At 37.3% G+C, this 21980-nt stretch overlaps 1 protein-coding gene across 5 annotated transcripts in view; it reads left to right on the top strand.

Moving 5' to 3' along the window:
• The window catches only part of LOC126374853 (hemicentin-2), a 644718-nt gene that overhangs the window by 289001 nt on the left and 333737 nt on the right, over positions 1-21980 (top strand). For all 5 annotated transcript variants that reach the window (XM_050021610.1, XM_050021607.1, XM_050021606.1 and 2 more), the window contains one exon: positions 16873-17059. In XM_050021610.1, the coding sequence (XP_049877567.1) occupies positions 16981-17059 (79 nt within the window). In that variant the 5' untranslated portion in view covers positions 16873-16980. The remainder of the gene's footprint in view (positions 1-16872; positions 17060-21980) is intronic.

Below are 21980 nucleotides of genomic sequence, written 5' to 3'. Positions count from 1 at the left end.
AAAAAACTGTCTAAGAATAATGATAAACATAATTCAATCGAATCATTTGATGATTGGGTTAATTGGGTTGGCTATCCCGCTGTATATTACATAATTTTAAATATTTCCTATACTTAAAGGTTGCCTGGAAAAGATTGTTACTTAGCAATAAGGCCGCCTATTGTACTCTTTTGTTTTGTATTTTGTTTTTTTCCTGTTTGTGCAATAAAGTATTTGTTATGTTATGTTATGTAAAATTTTGCTTACCTGATAGACTAACTTCCTAAACAGTTTCTAAGTGCTAAACACAGTTTAGTGAAAAAGCCGTCAACGTTTACCGTTAGAATGAGAATAGAGGGAGACAACGATACAATATACAAACATACGTACAGGGTAGTAAAATACTTGTGAACTTAATTGGAAATGTCGCACTCCGAGCTCCGTAATTTAGTTGTTTGTTAAGGTAGTGTAATGTAAGGTAATCGTACAGCGAAAATGATACTATGTGTTTGAATAGATAGGTACGGTCACGATTTTTAATATGTATACACATTGCAACCATGTCACATTAACATTTCTGACAAATTACACCATAAGCCTAATTAAATATCAAATATGATAGTGCGACAGGGTTCTGAAGTGGGTACATGATATTGATCATGACTGTACCTGGAAGAGCTTAAATACGTTATGGCCATCAAAATTTATAATAAATTGCCAAACGGTTTAAAGGAAGAAACTGCCGATACAATATTTATTAAAAAACTAAAAGAAATCCTAATTAATAAATGCTACTATAGTATTAATGAATATTTTAATGATTCAGATTTAAACATTTAAAAGCCTCCTTCTCTCTTGTTTTTTCTTTTGTTGTGCCCGAAAGGGTCTGTGATGTGACACTCAAATGTAACTGACCAACTTGTACACCATCATAGTATGCAAATAAAGAATATTGAATATAGGTATTATAAATAAAACCTTCACAAGACTCTTTCTCACATCACTAATTCAAGAAGCCACGCTCTTGTCGGTGTAGTATTCGCCATTCTTGTCTATCAAAAGCCAATTCCTTCACTTCCTTACAAGACACGACGTTCACCCTTTCTTTCTACATTTCGCAGTTTTATAGAAATTCACCCGAGAACCACAACCACCGAATTTGCACTTAGTCGCACACACACACTCACACACACACGCACACTCACATACACACATACACACACACACACACTTCAGTTGCAGCTGTTTTTATTGTTATTTCCCTTTTTTTAATTTTGTATACCTTCTGCAAATACTTGGGAATCGTTAATAATGTTACTTGCCATTATTGTTTTCCGGAGGTGGAGACCTGAAGTCCTAAAATACAGGTTATCCTAGTTTAGGCTCCAGCCTCTACTATACCTGTATTGTGTAACAATATTGTTATATTATTAAGCACCAATGTAAGTTTTGTGGAAGTACCTAATAAAGTTTATTTACTTACTTATTTACTTCCTTACTTACTTCAATATAATTTATTCGAACGCAAGACTTGAAATGTTAAAAGATAAGTAAAAAGAAAATGATTAATTTTCATTAAAGTAAATGACAAAAATAAGAAAAAACAGCACTTTAAAAATAAATTACAATAAAGGATACAAGATTGTTATTTGGAATTATTAAATTTAATTTCGCTCGTGAAAAAAAAACGCTTAAAAGAGTTGGCGAATCGTCGATATATTGAAGTAGGACTCTCTCTTTCTCTATTTAAGAGCTGTGCTCTTGTCGGTGGATTAATCGCCATTCCTCTCTTCTGCGATACGACACGACTTGTACCTTCTCTTTTATTTGGTTCATAAATGTTCTCCTAGGTTTACCCCTTCCTTTCTTTCCTTCAATTTGTAGTAGCAATGTATAAGAAAGAGAAATAAGTAGTTATTTGTTAATTACAATGTATGTGAAATAATACAGCTTCAAAATAAACTATCAGTCGACACCTAAGCCAATATAGAAATTTATCAAAGTAAGACATTTCAACCCACTTTCCGTCGGTTCAGAATCTCGCCGGTTCCACTCGCCGACAGAGTTGTCGTAACTCACAAAATTTAATTTCCTAGGCCATGTGTTAGTGTCCGGAGAATGTTAGTTTTTAAACCGATTCCGACCGTTGTGGCCGGTTTGGTAACTCGTCGAGAATGTTAGCTGATAAAGGAGTATTGGGATTATTGTTATTGTTTCAAATTGAATAGGAAATATTTGTGTGGAAGTGTTCCATTGGATGTCAGTAGTGTTTTTCAGCAAGCCGAATCACTTTTGTTTGAAAAAGAGAAAGTAAATTTCAATCAACCGGTGTTTATAAGGACATTAAATATAATAGAATAAAAAATATTTATTATAAAACTACGTCACAAATAAAAAAATAACATCACTTTTCCACAAAACAATGAAGTAGAATTTATTATAAAGTGGTGGTGGATGTCGAGGAGCTCAGTGGCGCAGCGGTAAACGAGCGCGTTTGTCTGCGATTGTTGAAGTTGAGCAACGTTCCCAAAGGCCGGTCATAGGATGGGTGACCACAAAAAAAAAGTTTTCATCTCGAGCTCCTCCGTGCTTCGGAAGGCACGTTAAGCCGTTGGTCCCGGCTACATTAGCAGTGGTTAATAACCATCAATCCGCACTGGGCCCGCGTGATGGTTTAAGGCCCGATCTCCCTATCCATCCATAGGGAAGGCCCGTGCCCCAGCAGTGGGGGCGTTCATGGGTTGATGATGATGATGATGATGATGATAATGGTGGACGTCGAAGTTGATACAGGTAGGCCATACAAGAAGGCATCGACGTTAGTAACACCGTAACGAATACTGAAGAGGATAATTCAGACCATTATTTTGTGTCGATATCGGAATTTTCTGTCGGAAAAGTCATGAAGTTTTTGTATTTTTTTTAAATATTTTCAGTTCTATTCTTTTGCGACGGAAAATTCCACTTGATATCGACCCAGAATTATGGTCTGAATCATCCCTCACAGTCACCTCATGTCAAATGGAATAAATTACAATAGATACAAAGTTCATAATATAACGTCGTTATTCTTAATCTAACTTTTATCAGGATGTCAAAAGCACATGTTAGTTCACGATTGTACCTAGAGTATCTTATCTCATGTAAAACTGATCATATATTTGTGAGTAGCACAATTCAATTAAGTAGCTTTTTGTTATTCTATGTACGATGTCCCAAGCTATAACAATTTCGTTCACCTAAACAAATATTAGCGACATACATAAGGAAAATACGCGCAAACATAATTTTCTTACGATAATTGTTCTTGTTTGTGACATTGGAAGAATCAATTTTGTGAAGGTTCCAGTTTTTTCTTCATATTATCGTTGATCACTGTAGTTTTGTTTACTTGAACCGTATGGGACTTTTATGTCTACTAATTATGACGATGACCCTTCATCAACCTGTGCATGGGTGATTTTTATTACCCGATTACTCTAGCATATTTTTTTTTTAAAAGAACCTCTAGGGCCCCGTGCCGAGGTTTTTCTTGCAGCTTCTTTTCCCCGGCTATACAGGTTGTGAGAAGCTGCAGTAGTTTTAGGCGGATGAGACGTTCGTTATGTAAAAATTGACGATTCAAAGTGTAACTATGTTACCAACTGAATAAAGATATTTTTGAATTTGAATTTGAATAGAGGCAGTCAATCAGCTCGTGACAACAAACACTTCAGAACCCCAATATCGACCCCGCTGGCTTGGTCGACGATTTCCCTCTTCCAGCGCTTGTCACTATCGACCCACTAGGTTCGATTATTTTTTTCAAATATTTTCCTCTCTGTCGACGCCCTGAGCCGAGGTTCGCGCCCTACGCGTGGTACCCTCAGGCATGTTGTCTTAAATTTTGTACCGGGTGAGAGCCCGCAGCGCTCCCCATTGGTCCGGTCAAGTAGTTAATGCCATTTGCGGTAAACCTACAATAAGTCACGTCATAAAAAGTGTTTTTTATAACCTGTTATATTATGTTAATAAGCTACAGTACCACTAAAAATATAGGTTCATTCTAAATGAAATGTTACCTAACACTCAGTTATGAACTTCCACCATGGAAATTCACATTTTATTCAAAATCCCGAAACCTAGTTCGCAAAAAAGTGACTCTCTACAAAACTAAACCTCCATTTATAGGTATATCAGTAAAATCGAAAATCGGATATCCACGGTACACGATGAAACATGGTCACCGTACCCATATGTTGCCGGGTGCGTGTGACCACAAATGTGAATTTGTCGGACATTAACTAATCAGAATAAACGAGCTCCTGCTTCAAATTTGCATGGTACCGTTTGGGTATAGTCAGGGCAAACGGTTGTTAAAACTATTTATGAACAGCAAAGCTACGTAAAAGAAAGCAATTGACAGTCACTTTTGATAGAAAGCGCTAAGATGAACACTAACTCATATGTCGCGCCCGCGAAGATAACCAGTTCAATATAGTTATCTAAATAGACAAATCGATAGATGCAGCAGTTTTTTGCTCAGAAACCAGGTTAATAAAATGGGTAAATGACAAATAATAATAATATGTAATGTATAAGTGCAAGAAGCAAGAGAAGTGTGTCAGGATCGAAGCAAATGGAATTTCGTAGTCTCAGCTAACCCCAGTGAAAAATAGGCGTGAGTTTATGTATGTATATGTATGTGAATAATTTGGATTTATCTCTTTCCGTTAAATTGATTAGAGAACAACTAGTAATATAAATACATATATTAAAGTATAAGAAAATATATTTGTATTATAAGCACTTTTAATTCATTCAATAGGAATTCTTTTTGAAATCTTTTGAAACGTAGCAAAAAATAAACACGCGTGAATTTCAAAAACTAACGCTTTAAAAACACAGTCATCTTTTTGCATTCGTGTAAAAACGAAAATGGAACGATGCTCGAATTTTAAAAACGAAAACGAACAAAAGTTTCAAGTCGTATACTGTCACTATCTTTTCTCTCCGACTGTACCGACTCGTACCGGTAAATACGACCGGTACCCGGGACCGATACCGGAAATTGGGTTAACCGTACACCGCGGTCTCCAATGACAATATAATTGGTAAATTCCAAACGTACAGTTGATTGTACCGTGTTTTTTTCGGTACCACTTCATTTGAAATTAAAATTGACCGGTTCGTATTTCGATCAGTGTTATTGCCGAAATAACTGTACCTCTGCGTCATTATTTTATTTGATGGTTTTTAAGTAACAACTGCCGTACGAATGGAACAAATTACGTAAGTAATAACTATTTATTACTGTTAAAAATGATAACAGCTAAAATATTTCGGTATTTTATTCCTTATTATTTTTTAATATTTAAGTACCTATGTCTTGTCTTTTAGGGAAGAGAGGAAGGGGTAGACCTAGGAGAACATTTATGAAACAAATAAAAGAGAAGGTGCAGGTCGTGTCGTATCAGGAGGTGAAGGATTTGGCGGGAAGAAGAGAGGAATGGCGATTACTCCACCGACAAGAGCGGAGCTCTTAAATAAAGAGAGAGAGAGAGAGAGTACTTACCTCCAATACTGTTAGGGCTGTATTTTGGTTGCAAGCCATGATTGCGCAACCAGTGGGAAATTATTCGGGTTATAATGAGGGACTTTCGAGGCTACGTTGCCTAAAAATAATAATAGATGGCGCTGTCGAGATTTAACTAAATAATATGTATATATAATAATACATAACTTACATAAACAGCCTATATACGTCCCACTGCTGGGCACAGGCCTCCCCTCAATCAACCGGAGGGGGTATGGAGCATACTCCACGCTGCTCCAATGCGGGTTGGTGGAGGTGTTTTTACGGCTAATAGCCGGGACCAACGGCTTAACGTGCCCTCCGAAGCACGGAATCATCTTACTATTTCAGACAATCAGGTGATTCAAGCCTGAAAAGTCCTTACCAAACAAAGGACAGTCTCACAAAGTGATTTCGACAATGTCCCCATCGGGAATCGAACCCGAACCTCCAGATCGTGAGCCTAACGCTCTAACCACTAGACCACGGAGGCTGTTAATATATAATAATATATATAAATAATATATTGACATCATTAATATAAGTATGTATTATTAACTATAAGTCTTTGATATTTATATATTTATAAGTAAACATTTGACATGTAAAATTTATTTTTTTTATGAATAAATGAGTATGAGTACCTGACGTGATAATTACCTATTTTCTCATTATTCGGATACATAATTATTCAAAAATACAATGTAATAGCAGCAGCATATATAAAAATAATTGTTGCTTGATATTTGGATCATATTTTGTATAGAATTATGTTGCTACCTATATTGCTTGTTTGAATCCCGGTGGGGAAATTAATATCACAAAAATTACTTTGTGATCCCTAGTTGGGTTAGGACATTACAGGCTGATCACTTTTTTTTTGTTTTGGTTTTCCCCAAAGGGTAAGGCAAAGGGAACTATGCCCATACAGCCATGTCTTACGTATTTTTTTTCTTAATGATTAATGAAATGATGAAAGGTGATGATGATGAAACCTAAGCCCCCACCCTCGGAGTAGACTCCTACTCCGAACCCCAAACGAATTAACTCAAAAGTCCGCATAAACTTTTGAGTTATGAAGCGGCTTCCTGGCACGAAGCGAAAATAGGCAGATACACTTTGTTTATTGAATACTCCAATATAATAACACTCGCGAATGTCTTCCGACTAACTTAATGCGATCATTAACCACAAAACACCACTTCGTATTAATTATTTAGATTATTCAATGAAGAAAGCAACTGTCCCGTTCCCGTTTCCCGCCAAAAAGCCATAGGCTGATCACCTGATTGTCCGAAAGTAAGATGATCCGTGCAAAAAAAATAATAAAAAAACAAAAAAAAAACATATATGTCTGGTATCCATTAAATTATAAGGTTAAACGAAAGAAAATATTTTCAGCGCTATCTTTATTGCTTTTGAGGAACTTTACTTTGCATACGTTTCATTGGCGGCGCAATCGCAAGCGTCGATTAATATGCGTATGCCAATGATTTGGAACAATGTAGTCCAAAAACTGCTGAATATTTATATATCTATCTTACTTTTATTTTTTTTGGGTATATTTTTGATTGCATTAGGTGGTGCCTCATTTTGATAAACGACCAAAAACATGATATAACCTTGTTTACAAATGGCACTATAGTAATAAATGTTCTAACGCTCCTGTTGAGAGCGCATGAAATAAAAAGATCGAAAAGCCAAAAACATTATAAGCTGATTTTAATATTAAACGAAACTGTCATTTTTATAAAAAAAACAACAGAATATGACAAGTATATTAAAAAAAAAACAAAGTTAGGACGACCAAGGAGGCCGTCGTTAACAACTCCTTTGTAATACGCCTATATCATTCTTTTTGCCAACGGACATATAATTATTTTTCACGAAATGTATGAAAAATTTAGATTTTTAAAATCCAATTGAAGCCAAACTAATGGTCATACACTTTTGGTGTCATGGTAAAAAAATGTGCATAGCAATCTACTCGAAAAAATCGACACATTTTTTATCTCTGGCCTGGGCACTTTTAAATTTGGGCCGGCCAAAATATGGAAAGCCGATGATCTCCTTTATTGTTTACAATGTTTTTTTTTTATTCCGGCCATCTAGACTAAAATTGAAAAAAGAAAACACTTATAGATTCAAAAAAATACTCAAATTTCAGTACAACCTTTGAGAGTTTCTGAGATATTTTACCCCACTTTTTACTCCTAACCGATTGCGTATGAGGGGAAAAAACCGAATTGTGCAAATCCGGGTATGTTCCGGAAATCACCCGCACACAGCTCTAATCATCACTGATTTCTCGCCAAATAACGAATCTTTTCGTACCCACAATGAACCAATATTCTTAGCTAACGAACCGAAAACCTACAATTTCAAACCCTCCCCTTCTACCCCCCACCATTTTCCATCTGGTGACGATTTTAAACGATTATTCGCCAATTTTACCCTTATAACTGGAAGAGAAGATTCTCTATTAATTTACGAAAAAAAAAATTCGTTTGAAGCCATTACAGAAATGGATCGGACGCTTCAGTTAAATTGTTACGCTTAAAATGTGAAATTTTGGGGGTAATGGAAAATTAGTGTAAGAATAAACGGTGCTCAATATTTTAATGATGTGCTAAAGTTGGGTGTTATTATAATTACCAGGGGTCGGTTGGTTGATTTTGATATTTTTAGGGTGAAGCTCAAAAAAAATAAACGGAACTCTTTTATTAATTAAGAAATAATATAATTATAATAAAAGGTTTATTTCTCCACTTAAAATCACAAAACAAAAATTTCTTAGTACGCTAACATGATGATACAATACAAGTGTATTTTAGGGGAGCTGGTGCTTGTAAAAGGAACTACAGGTCACCAGGCCCCAACCCTTGGAAATCATTTAATCTATTCTAATTCGTTACTATGTTAAGTAGCTACAAATTTTAGAGAAATGTGTATTATATAATCCATAATATATATTTATGTTATAAACAATTTCACAAAACAAACGAATGTGAGGGGGGCGGGGGTGGGGGTGAAGGAACCCTTATAAGATCACTTTGTTGTCCTTCCTTCAGTCTGTTTGTCCGTCAAGATCTTGGAAACGCGTGGAGGCATCGTGTTTAAATTAACATTTAATTCTTACAACTGGGATTCCTTGAAGCCGTTAAATAAAATGTTAATGCGGTTCACAGAATACATCTACTTACCAAGTTTCAACAGTATAGCTCTTATAGTTTCGGAAAAAAGTTTCTGTGACAGACGGACGGATAGATAGACATGACGAATACATAAGGGTACAGTTTATGCCATTACGCTACGGAAGCCTAAAAATCAAGCTTTTATTTTCATATAGTGAGAGCCTACAGCGCCCCCAAGTCGCGTCAAAACTATTGTCTATTATAATATTATTATTACCTGTCATGAAGACAATTATTAATTTCGTTCAGACACGTTGACTCGTTTACACTACATTATTTATCTTCCCTACACTTATATGTCATCAATCATTGCTATGAAGACCTCAACGTTAGACAAACGTTATTATCTACGACAAAGAGGTAAAAAAAAAAGATAAGTTTTAGTTCACTTTCGTTATCGCTATAGGGGGAGGAGACTCAATTTTCCAGAAGATTTGCAGCCACACTTGTCTAGTATCATTACATTTTATTAAAAAGTCTTTACAGATAACGACTTTGAATGTATGTATTATATCGTCATTTTTGGTATTACCCCCATATAGTATGCTTTTAATATTTTTTTTACTCATTTTTTCACTTTTTGTATCTCTTGACATATTTTCTGTGGCATGTCATTTAAAACACATAATAACGGGTTCTTACCGCATCAGTCATCCTGTGATCATGGCACTTGCAACAGTGTCGAAATATCTCATATCCCTACTTTAAACGCGGTAAGAACCCGTTATTATGTGTTTTAATTATGATAATAACCGCGTAAACGTAAAACAATGTATGTCATTGAAAGTATTAGCTAACATGTATTTCCACGTCCTTCTACCATACTTATTCACAAATAAAGGTAAAACATATTTATTCTTCACAAACAGGAACTCAAAGTCACAGTTGAACGATAATATACAGAATACAATATAAAGAAAATAAAATAGTGGACACGGTGACAGTAAAGCAATGTAGAAGATACTGTTATCAAGGTCGCGGATGTAATGAGTTCGAGCAGAATAAAAGGAACTGTAAAATAGAATGCGAAATTCGAAATTTAAAATGATTGGCGGTAAAAAGGAGAGGTCAGTATGTACAAGTTTGCACTCTGCTAGAAGACTAAAGTAAGACCCAGAGAGGGTGAGGTCGGCGGCGAACGAATTGGTGAGGGGCGGAGTGTGACCGTAATAGAAATTACGTGGTATTATTCTATGCCATACTTAATTATGATTGACGTATTTCATTTTTGCGTCATCTTGCCCGTAAGTTAATAAGGAAATATTGTGATCATATTTTACACTTAATTTGTTAAACGTAAATAATATAACTTTAATTGAAAAGCTCTTAAAATCTGAAAATAGTCCGTGATAATTTAAAAGCTTCTGATAATAATTATATTGAATAAAAAATATAACGAATTCAAATTATTTTCAGAAAATTCTTATTTAAGTCATAATTTCTCTACGGGATTAACCTAACCTAACGAAACAAAGGAACCTAACCTAATGAAACAAAGGACAATCTAAGTGATTTCGAAAATTTTAAAACGAAAAATCTTATTTCGGACCGGACCTGATAAATCTTCAACTTAGGTAAGCGAACCCTTTCAAAAAAATCGGGATAACGCTAGGAAGATGATGACTTGATCTAGTGGTTGGAGCGTTGTGCTCACGGTTTCGAGGTCCAGGTTCGATTTTCGATTGGGATACGGTCGCGTTCTTTGTTAGGTTAGGTTGGTTAATTGCTGACCCAATCCATCGGGATCGAGCAGTGTGATAGCAGATCTGGTGGGCAGGGCACTATTACACCCGATACATCGGGTTCGGTAGATCGGGTAGTGTAACAAGGCTTTAAGATTCCGGCCAAAATATCCTATACTTAGTTCCCATCTTGGCTGTATGGCCTATGTTTCCTTTGCCTGTCCACTATGGGCAAAATATCCTATACTTAGCTCCCATCTTGGCTGTATGACCTATGTTCCCTTTGCCTGCCCACTATGGGTAAAATATCCTATGCTTAGTTTCCATCTTGGCTGTATGGCCTATGTTCCCTTTGCCTACCCACTATGGGCAAAATATCCTATACTTAGTTCTCATCTTGGCTGTATGGCCAATGTTCCCTTTGCCTGCCCACTATGGGCAAAATATCCTATACTTAGTTTCCATCTCGGCTGTATGGCCTATGTACCCTTTGCCTGCCCACTATGGGTAAAATATCCTATACTTAGTTCCCATCTTGGCTGTATGGCCTATGTTTCCTTTGCCTGCCAACTACGGGCAAATACAACCAATTAAAAAATTCTTCTACCCGCCAAAAAAATTGTTAGTCGGCGGTCGGCGCACCGCTATCGCACGCGTTTGTTTGCAATAACTTTTTAAATGTTATAAAATCTGTTAATCTTAATAATCTCCTCGAAAACCTATTGAGAAATACATCACCAGCTTCTTAGGGTTCCCCGTTGCTAGAAGACAACAAGTAAACGGATTAAAATAAATCTTGTAAGTACTTTTCTTGTCTTTACTTGGTCTTTTTTCCTTAAATCTAAATTCACCAAAAGTTTACCTCAATGATTCAGGAATATTTACAAGTAAATGAACGTATTTTATTTAAAGTCGTAGTAGTCCAGAAGGACAATTGACCCTCGCTAAGGTCGTACAAATTTATTTTCTAATCTTGTTTGGATTAAAAATGATAATCACGTGTTCTGCGGTGAAGGAAAACATCGTGAAGAAACCCACATTTCTACTAGTCAAGGCTAGGCATTCCTTCGCGGATTAGAAGGTCAGACAGGCAGTTGCTTCTATAAAAACCGGACCTGTCAAATCGTCGGGTTATGTAAGCGGTTTCTGTGAAAAAAAAAACGGGATAACGCTAGGGAGCGGATTTGAACGTATTTTCAAATACACAGGATATTTACTTACGACAATTCTTATGTCTCACATAACAGTTTTAATATTGATATGAATTTGTTGTTAAGGCGAATTTTATGCCATTTTATAGCATTTTTATGGCGTATGAGAAACAATAACTTTAACACAAACTATGGTAGAAATTGCTTTAGAAGCGAGAAGGTTTAGTATGGCATAAAAAGAACAATAAATATCAATTGTTAGCAGAATAGTTTGCACTTTTAGATAAAAATAGTACTAAGAAGAAGAAAAAAGTTATCTTACACTTTCAATATTTATATTTATAAATGTATTGAAAAGCTTGCAGGTCTTAAATCAACCAACTCAATTTACGTAGTAGTTACAAGAAGGAAAGAGAGGAAGGTTAAGACCAAGAAGAGTTTACGTGGAACAAATTAAAGAGAAGACGAACGTCATACTCATAAGGAAGTCACAAAATTGCCCCTGGATATAGAAGAATGGAGAATGCTACAGCAATTCTGTGACTTCATTTTGACTATGAAGTTTGCCTTCTCTTTAATTTGTTCTAAGTTAACTCTTCTTGGTCTCAACCTTCCTTTCTTTCTTTCTTGTTACTTACTAGATAAAGGAAGTTGGTTGATTTAAAACCTACAAGCTTTTCAATACATACATAAACTGTAATGTATGAGCGTAATTGCTCGATTACTTTTTCTAGGCGTTTAATATTATTTTAATTAAGATGAAATGTGAGTAGTTTGATATTTGTCTCTTTGTAATAAATCTCGTTTTTGGACAGACGTGTTTCCTTGTCCCGGAAGTTGTTCTGCCAGTTCCATGATGCCTAGTGCCTTATAGGGACATAATATACAATAATAAACGTTCCCTCATTCAGCGCTTATCGCTATCGACCCGCTAGGGTCGATTAATTCTTTCAAATATTTTTCCTCTCAGACGTCGCCCTGAGCCAAGGTTCGCGCCCAACTGGGCACCCTCAGGCCTGTTGTCTTAAACGTTGTACCGGGTGAGAGCCTTCAGCGCTCCCCATTTGTCCGGCCAAGTAGTTAAAGCCATCTGCGGCAAATCTACAATAAGTCACGTTAAAAAAAATAAAAAATAATAATAAACGTAAATATTGAAAGTGTATAATAACTTTTTTTTATTCTTTTGAAATGGTAACTTTGTATTATTTATTTTGTAATGTGGCAATATTGCCAATTTTTCTCTTTCTTCTTGACTATATTACAAGACGGTGATAGGAAAAAGTCCGACCTCAATTCATTTTTTTCAATATTGAAATGCATATTACCAAATTTGTTACGTTTTGCAAACACAAACTTTTTCAACCAATTAAATTTTTATACTGAATAACTTTCAATATTAAGCGAGAATTCCGAAAGTACCGTAAATTCGACGATCCATTTCCTTGTTCCGAACCTTTGAACCCACGTATTTATTTTAGAACCTGATCTCCATCGGCGATAGATCTCCTAAACTAATATTAACAGTTGAACGTGTTATCATAATCATTTGCAATTGGGCGAAGTCCCTTAGTTTAAAATATAGTAATCGCCACGAAAGAAGACCATTTTGAGGATTTACATAATCCAGAGTCAATCGAATATATTTTTATCAGCATCACTGTCTTCTTCTAACGTGTGGATTGTGAGGTGGACGACCGGCATCAGCAACCCTGGTGGCAGTTATTGAGCCGCCAAAGCTCCTTGACATGGCTTATGTAACGACTATGTAAGCAGTCGGTCCCAGCTGCTATTTACTTAGCTTACTAAGTAAGTACTGCTTAACGTGTCCTCCAAAGCACGGATCGTCTTTCGGACAATCGGGTGATCAGCTACTCACTGTCAATTATCATGTTTGCGACTTGGCTACGATCTCTCTAGTATTCCTCTAGTATTACTTTTAGTCATCATCTCCCTAGGGTTATCCTGTTTTTCACAGGGTCCGCTTACCTAACCTAAAGATTTGACAGGTCAGGTTTTTTGCAGAAGCTACTGCCTGTCTGACCTTCCAACCCGCGAAGGGAAAACCAACCCAATACAGGTTAGGTCACACACCTCCGAAAATGGATTTCCCGGGAATGTGTTCTCACGATGTTTTTCTTCACCGCTGAGCACGTGATAATCATTTCAACAAATTCGAACATCTTTGGGTTAGGCCTGTGCTGGAATCGAACCTGCGACCTCAAAGTGAGAGGCAAGTGTTTTACCAACTAGGCTACCACGGCTCTTCGAGTATTACTTTAGTCTTCGTTTTGTAATGTGGCGGTTGGCGTCTATCCGGTTGTTTGGTCGATTATTCTCTGTACCCTTGTATTTGTTTTAGAACGCGATCCTTCGCTTTATGGGTACGTTAATGGCGTGTCATAACTACTGGGTTTGTGTTAATGAATCATAGGAGGTCAGGTTTTATGGCTAATAAATTATGGGAGCAGTTAAAACATTATTCGGCTTCTTCTAGACGTGACCTTTCTGGTTATGGTTTTTGAGGGTCGCTTCTTATGGGGTTATATGGGTAATCTGATGATTTGTAATCACCATAGATTGTTGTTGCACTGTCTCGCATCCAATTAGTGGATGTCTGGAAGAAATTGCTTCAGAGTAATAAGGCCGCTCAATTGTACTGTTGCTAATTGTTTGTATATTTTGTTTGTGTGCAATAAAGTATATTTGATTTGATTTACCTGTAAACACTGTTGTTGAGAAGTTTCTGATTTACCTATTAGATATAAAAGATCCCAGATTAGATTTTTGATTTTAGTCTTGGTCTAGGTTAGTAAGAAGTATCTAAGCAAGATGTAATCCGACATGACGTCACATTTTAATTTAGGTATATGTTTCTGTGTTCGTTTTCCATGTTTCTATATAGAAAATATTTCGTGTGTGCGTTGACTTCTGATGTGATGTCATTATAATGTATATATATGTAATCCGTGTCTGTGGTGTCCTAAATAATAAATGTTTCTTTCTTTCTTTATGAACAAATCTTCACTTTAACGTAACAAAACCTATTTTTTAACTTTTTTGATCTGACTTATTGTACGTTATTGGAGCCCCGTTTCCGCACTGGCACCAGTTGGCTCGACCATTATAGACTGCGATATGGCTCACCGCCTATCACGTTGGTCTAATAGAAAGCGCGGTGAGGTGTGGGTAGTTAGTTCATCTTATATTTGATGTAAGTATAACGATTTATTGTAGGTTTAACTACTTGGCCGGCGGTTTATTTACTTACCACCGCTTTGGAACTATAGCTGAGGAGAAGCAAAATAAAAAATCCTCGACAAGCATTTTTTATCAGCTTGAAACAATCTTAACGCCTACAGCTATTTAGCGGCAATTTCCACGTCTACCAGACTTCAGGCTTGCAGCCAGTAATTATCAGGCAATTCCGACCGCCGAAATAATATTCCTGTACATGACGTATAAAAGCAAACATGCCATGTCATCGTCTGACGCGAAATTTCGCATTCCAATTTCAAAACGCGCTGTTGCAAGTCGTCGCTTCAAATGAAATGTGGTTCGTACCAAAATTCCAATTTTAAAACGCACGCCGATTTCTAAACACCGGTCGTCTCAAGAATAGGAAGACGTTTGTATATTTTACAAGTTTTGTATTTACATAAACGATTCTGTTTTGAATGTAGAAAATGTCGGAACGTTCTGAATGTTTAGAACGTGTTGTTCCAATGAATTTTGTACGTAAATTTTGTCCGTTTTACACTGCGAAGTGGGACTAGAGGCCATGGCACCTAACCGTGTTAATTTTATTCTTGGAAGCAACAAACACAGTTTGCAACAAGCTCGCAACTTATTACGTGGGACTTAAATATAGCTGGCGAGAAGTGGGCGTACCAATATAATAATATACACTTCTGCCTACCCCTCAGGGAATGCAGGTGTGAGGCAATATTATATTATGTTTTTTTCAATGCTACCATTATTAACGATTTTAGTTTCTTAGATGTTTATCCCTGTCCTGTTTCAGTGGAGATTTCCATACACAATAGTTAAACAATGCGGTTTGATTTTAAAAGGACATTCGGTCTTATGACTTTAAACGTCACGTCACTGTGGTCACTCACTCAGTCACTGTGTGGTTCACAGGGAATGCCGGTTTAAATCCCGGTACCGAATTTGCACCAATGAGTAATTAATTTATTTTACCTGCATTTTCCACTAACAATGTTGGCTCGTCCATTATAGACAGCTATACGGCTCACCTCCTATCACGTCTTCACGTTTCGTTTTCAAGTTTGGTTTAACAGAAAGCTCGTTGAGGTGTGTTAGGCTAGGCGCGTACTTCGAGTTTTTCGCTGCGCGGCAGAAAAAAGCAGCGGCATAATGTCGCACTGTAATACTGTACCAAACAGTTTTAAATTGTATTGCGCACACTTGACGTCAGAGCCACCGCAGCGGCGCAGTATTACAGTGCGACATTATGCCGCTGCTCTTTTCTGCCGCGCGGCGAGAAACTCGTAGTGCGCGCCTGGCCTTCATCTTGTGATGGATCTTCCTCTAACTACCCCAATTAGGATATAGTCGTAAACTTATGTCTTAGACTTGGTACAAGATATCTCTACGGCTAGAGCATACAGGCAAATGTATTTTCTAGAGTTGAACAAGTTTTTTCATCATTAAAACACATAATACAACCGGTTCTTACCGCGCTGAACTCAGGGATATGAGACTCCCGATATTTCAACGCTTTTTTGGGACTGATGAAATTGGAGTGGAGCTGGTAGATCCATAATTTTCTAAGGGAAAACATATCTGTCTACCCTCTTTCTTTCAAACTTATAAGTGTTTTCATTAACTGAAACGTCGGTACGGTTCCTTCTCAAATCTTCGAATAGCCAAACCGAACTGTCTAGAATGAAACGGGGATCTCGATTCGGAACTGTCTTTCAAAATTGTTGGGATACAAACCGCACGGGCAAAGACATACGAATTACGAACGAATTATATAATATAATTATCAAATTCAATTGGGACTAGTTAGTAGTCTACACCAAATCCCTTTTCTGATTTGTACGCTGAAATTAAACATTGAATTCTCACAATTCATACTTATACTTATTTCATGGATGGACGATCACGGATTCTTTACACGCCAAATCCGTTTTCTGTGAACCGCAAATCGCTGAACATACATGGTGTTTCTGGTAGCTAATGAGCCCCTCTATCTAATTTTTCATTTTGAACGTGAACCTTTGGGCCAACCTGTGTAATGCTATTTTTAATGTCACCAAGACTTACTCTCTGCCTCTTCATTCCAGGTGCCTAACTAACAATGCCGCAGTAGAATGCCGCGACGGACGCTTTAGTGACGTGATGAAGTGTCAGTGAAAGTGAGTGACAGTGATGGTTTAGTGACAGTGATCATCATGCTGCCGGCTCTGTGTCGGCTGCTAGCGACCGCCGCGGTGCTTGGGGCTACTCTACTTGCTATGGCTGCTAAAAACGGTAAGTGTTACTATAGAAAATATTTCGTGAAGGTACTTAGGTTTCTTCTCAGACGACACGCTCAGCCAAGGCATAGAGTAATATTACATATAGGACAGTTACTCTCCGCTCCCCCCACCAGCAGCTAAGATAGTTTTGCCTTACCCTCGCTGAGCCTTATTTGAGTCTACAATGGTGTGGGCTGCGGGTTAGTTTTTATCAGTATTATTATTTTATATGTTCGAATTTTTGAATTAAACGCCGACGTTCTTTTGTCTGATTCCAAATTTGATCTCACAGTTTGAAGGCCCGCGGCGCTTGCGCGGCGCCTTTACCCATTTAATCTTTCATGGTGATTGTTAATCAAAATATGCTAATAATTTCCAATAAAATTGTACCTAAGCTAAGTTCTTAGATTTTTTAAGTGAAGTGTAGTGTATATTTATTTATATTGGGAATCTATAAAAGCCGTTCAAGCTGTTCGAAAGTATTAACTTCGTTAATTTACGGTTAATGCTTTCACGGCCTCGTACCTTATCGAATGCGCCCAATCGGTACAACAAGACTACAGGCGTATCTTCCTGAAATTTATAGCCAAAGAGTTATAAAAACCAATGGCAACAGCTATTTACTTAACTCCAAACACCATCCGATAAACAGAGCACAAAACTGATGTCCCTCGCCTCATTACACACGGAACTCTCCCAAATCGATTTATATGGTCATATGAATAAGATTCAGATTCGCACACAAAAGGTTCAATGAGTCGGATTTTATAGTAAACCTTTCAAAACCATAAAACCTCGGGGAGACTTCCAAGTTCTCTTTAATTCGGTTCGTGGACTTGCAAAGTACCATAGAGTAGGAATATAATAAGTACTTACAGTGGGGACACACCGTAGAAAGTTAGACATATGCTTTTCGATTGCACTTCTTCTGTCTGTTACGACTTCCAACTATCTGCGTTTTCCTTCTCATTGAAAATATGTATGTATGTGCGACATTTTGTCACGTTTTTCTATGACGTCACATGTTGGTTTTTCATACTAATTCCATAGTAATTTCGTATTGACGTTTAGTAAAAAGTAATCGATTTGACTAGTTGGAAACTACCTAATTTTTTCGAACTTTTGAATTTGGAATGTATAAGCAATTACAAGGCAAACGTGTACCATCTGGCCACATCTTCACTTAACATCAGGCGAGGCTGTGGTTATGCCTGTCGATTACCCGTCCCTTTCCTTTTCGGCGGATAAGAAAATGACAGGTATAACTTAAAATAAAATTAGATGGTGTCTGCAGGAATTAGCACCATTGCCAGTAATGTGGCTATGGAGTTTGAGAAGTAGTAGAGCTATCGTTGTTATCTCTTTCAGGAGTAGTATTAAAAGAGAGTGGGGCTGAACCGGCGACAGCGGTTCTTATATTGAATGTGCGTTAGGGCCTTTCCATCCTATTTCTTCTATTCCGTGGGGTAAACCAATGCACGAATACTACGCAATTCCAATACACCTGACCCATAAAAGATTCGATCATTGAAACATGAACATCCCTACCCAACAGGGTATGATCGTTATGCTCATTTAAATGAGAAGGTTTCATTTTATAGTTTTTCGATACCGCCGACGCTCTGTGTTTTCGAAAGGGACTAATAGGTAAACAGTTCGGTTTGCAGGATCGAGTGTACAGCCTGTTAGTGCTTCATCTTTGGTGTTTGTTTGTGTTTTCGATAGGTCGAATTTGGGTTATGCTTGGTAAATATTTCATAGATGACTTCAGTATATTTAAGGGTTGACTGGCATAGTTTTATTTGCTAACGACCTCCGTGGTCCAGTGGTTGAGCGTTGGGCTCACGATCCGGAGGTCCCGGGTTCGATTCCCGGTAGGGACATATCACAAAAATTACTTTGTGGTCCCTAGTTTGGGTAGGACATTACTGGCTGATCACCAGATTGTCCGAAAGTAAGATGATCCGTGCTTCGGAAGGCACGTTAAGCCGTTGGTCCCGGTTACTACTTACTGTTGTAATTAGTCGTTACATAAGCCATGTCAGGGGCTTTTTCGGCTCAATAGTAACCCTGACACCAGGGTTGATGAGGCTGGTATTTACGTGTATGTTCCATGTAATGGGGGGGGAATTAATTTCAGTTTCTTTCTTTCACAGTACCAGATCCGTGCTTCGGAAGGCACATTAAGCTGTTGGGCCCGGTTACTACTTAAGTAGTCGATACGTGAGCCATCTCAGGGGCCTTCGGCGATTCAATAGCAATCCTGACCATACTCACTAGATATACTACTTAAGATGAATACTATTTACAGCCAAATTAATCATACAGCGAGTAGAAAAATAACCTTCGGAATTTCTTTAGCCACAAAAACTTACATTAGTTTCATACGTTTGGTTCCGAGATCCAATATAAAACCTGGGGTAAGTTTAACACCATCATTGAGTTCCAGAACAATTTCTTCCATTCTTCCCCGACACAAAGGGAGCGAACCCTTTGAAGAGGATCATTGCCCTATTTACATACAATCCACTGTACGTGACGCCTTCATACTATACCTTCAGAGCTCTCTACACAGATCTATTATTGCTAGACTCGCTTGAAAATAGTTGGTTGATTTGTAAGCTTTTTTTGATTTGTCGTGATGAGCACTGTGGCCTTAGGTGGCTAGTATTCAGTGGCTGATGACCACGGGCGTCTAAAATGGCCACGTCGAAGCAATTCATCTAAAAAGCAATATTGCAATTTGATATTTGCGCATATAAAAGTGACTGCACAATGCAAACAAATGTCAAATAGCAATATTGCTTTCTTAGATGAATTAATTCGATGTGGTAATTTTAACCCCCTAGGTAGTCATAGTATAGGAACTCGACAGTAAACACACGACCCCCAAATTGATGTTGGATTTATCTTGATGAGCAATTTGGTCCTAGGTACGACTCCCGAATTTGGCCTTGTTAGATTTGTCTTGACGAACAATCTGGTCCTAGGTGGTTGTTGGTGGTTGGCATTCAGGGTCTGATAATGACCAGATGGCAATCTGTGCGGAACCCTCGGTGCGTGAGTCAGACTCGCACTTCTGGCTTTTTTGTATTCAAAAGTATATACCTACATAAAGTCCCACCTTTTATAGGGGTGTATATATATTATACACATATATATGGTGTATGCAGAACTATATATAATATTTCCGCATACATAAACTGCCTATATACGTCCCACTGCTGGGCACAGGCCTCCCCTCAATCAACCGGAGGGACAATTTATATATTATTTATTTATTTTAGACATAAAATACTATGTTTTGTTTAGTCACAATTCAACTATATCTATGTTAGTATTATTATTAGTAAAAAAAAAGAATAATTATAATATAATAACACCGTCGTTCTTCATGACTAGACTCTTTTGTAAAAACCAAGCAACCACCAACCAACCGCAACCAAGTTGTAAATCTTTGTTTCCTTTTGTTGGTTGCCTGGAAAAAATTGCTCTAGAGCAATAAGGCCGCCCAAATTGTACTGTATTCATGTGTTATGTCTGATTGTTGAAATTTTAGTTCTGTGCAATAAAGTATATTTGATTTGATTTTGTTTGGATGACAGAAAAGGCACGCAGGGTACTTTCTAGAGAAAGATGTAGTGTTCTTACAGCGATACTGGGGCAACATGTAGTGTGCAATAAAGTGTTATTGTATTGTATTGGGTATCCCGCTTGCTAGAGCGCTCTGAAGGTGCCGGCTTATCAACCGCCGCAGTAACATTTGCATAAGCTTCAACGTATTGATGGGAGCGTTTGTTGCTGGGAACACAGACTCTGTAAATCTCCACCTAGAGATAGCTTTCTTGTTATATGAAATAACAATATCACAAAATCTCACGACTATATCCCGATTGGGGTAGTCAGAAGTACATCTATCGCAACATGAACTAAGTACACTCCTCACGACCTTTCTGTTAGACCAACGTGATAGGCGGTGAGCCGTATCTCTGTCTAAAATGGTCGAGATTTTTTTTTCTATTCAATGGATAAAATAAACTAGCTAAGTAGTTCCAGGGATTATTTTCTACAATCATAAAAACTTACCATTTTTTTTCCTCTTTGTAATATTAATAGGTTATTATTATGTATCTACATTGACATATAGGTATGTGTGTGTGTGTGTGTGTGTGTGTGTGTGTGTGTGTGTGTGTGTGTGTGCGACCCCAATGTAATAATAGACAATCATTTTATATTTTTAAAAAGCTTTCTTCTGTCCTATTCATTAACTTTTACTACAGTTACTACAGTTAGTGATTATTTAGAAGATATGAATGCATGGGATTAACTGTCTGAGAACTGATATTAGGCAGCAAAATTACTCAATTGTATATATATTTTTTTTTTTTTAGATAACGTCTAGGGCCCTGTGCCGAGGTTTTTCTTGCAGCTTCTTTTCCCCGGCTATACAGGTTGTGAGAAGCTGCAGTAGTTTTAGGCGGATGAGACGTTCGTTATGTAAAAATTGACGATTCAAAGTGTAACTATGTTACCTATTGAATAAAGATATTTTTGAATTTGAATAACTATCCTAAATTTATACCATAAACAACTTAATCTCCATTCATTTTCCGTCCATAGTATTTTTTTTTTACTTTTAATCACTTTTCTACATCTATGCATCTTGATGATCCTGATTCTAAGAATTCCGACAGTGCCTGTGTAAGACTGTTACCGGATTGAACGGATTGAACCTTCCGAGGACACCTCTACTTTTACAACTCTACAAACCAAGTTTAAGTATTTTATTTCATCTACGACGTCCCCATTCTATGCCACTGGGGACTGTTGCAGAATTACTGTTGAAACCCATCTTATGTAAAACAGACCGCCCTCGTAACCGCAAATCACGCCCAAGAGAGCTAAGGCACGGTTTTTTAAAACCGTGTTCTAAT

The sequence above is a fragment of the Pectinophora gossypiella genome, chromosome 18, assembly GCF_024362695.1.
Source record: "Pectinophora gossypiella chromosome 18, ilPecGoss1.1, whole genome shotgun sequence".
In the NCBI taxonomy this organism is placed as follows: Eukaryota; Metazoa; Arthropoda; class Insecta; order Lepidoptera; family Gelechiidae; genus Pectinophora; species Pectinophora gossypiella.
Note: the sequence above shows the minus strand (reverse complement) of the source record. Positions and strands in the feature narration are given on the sequence as shown.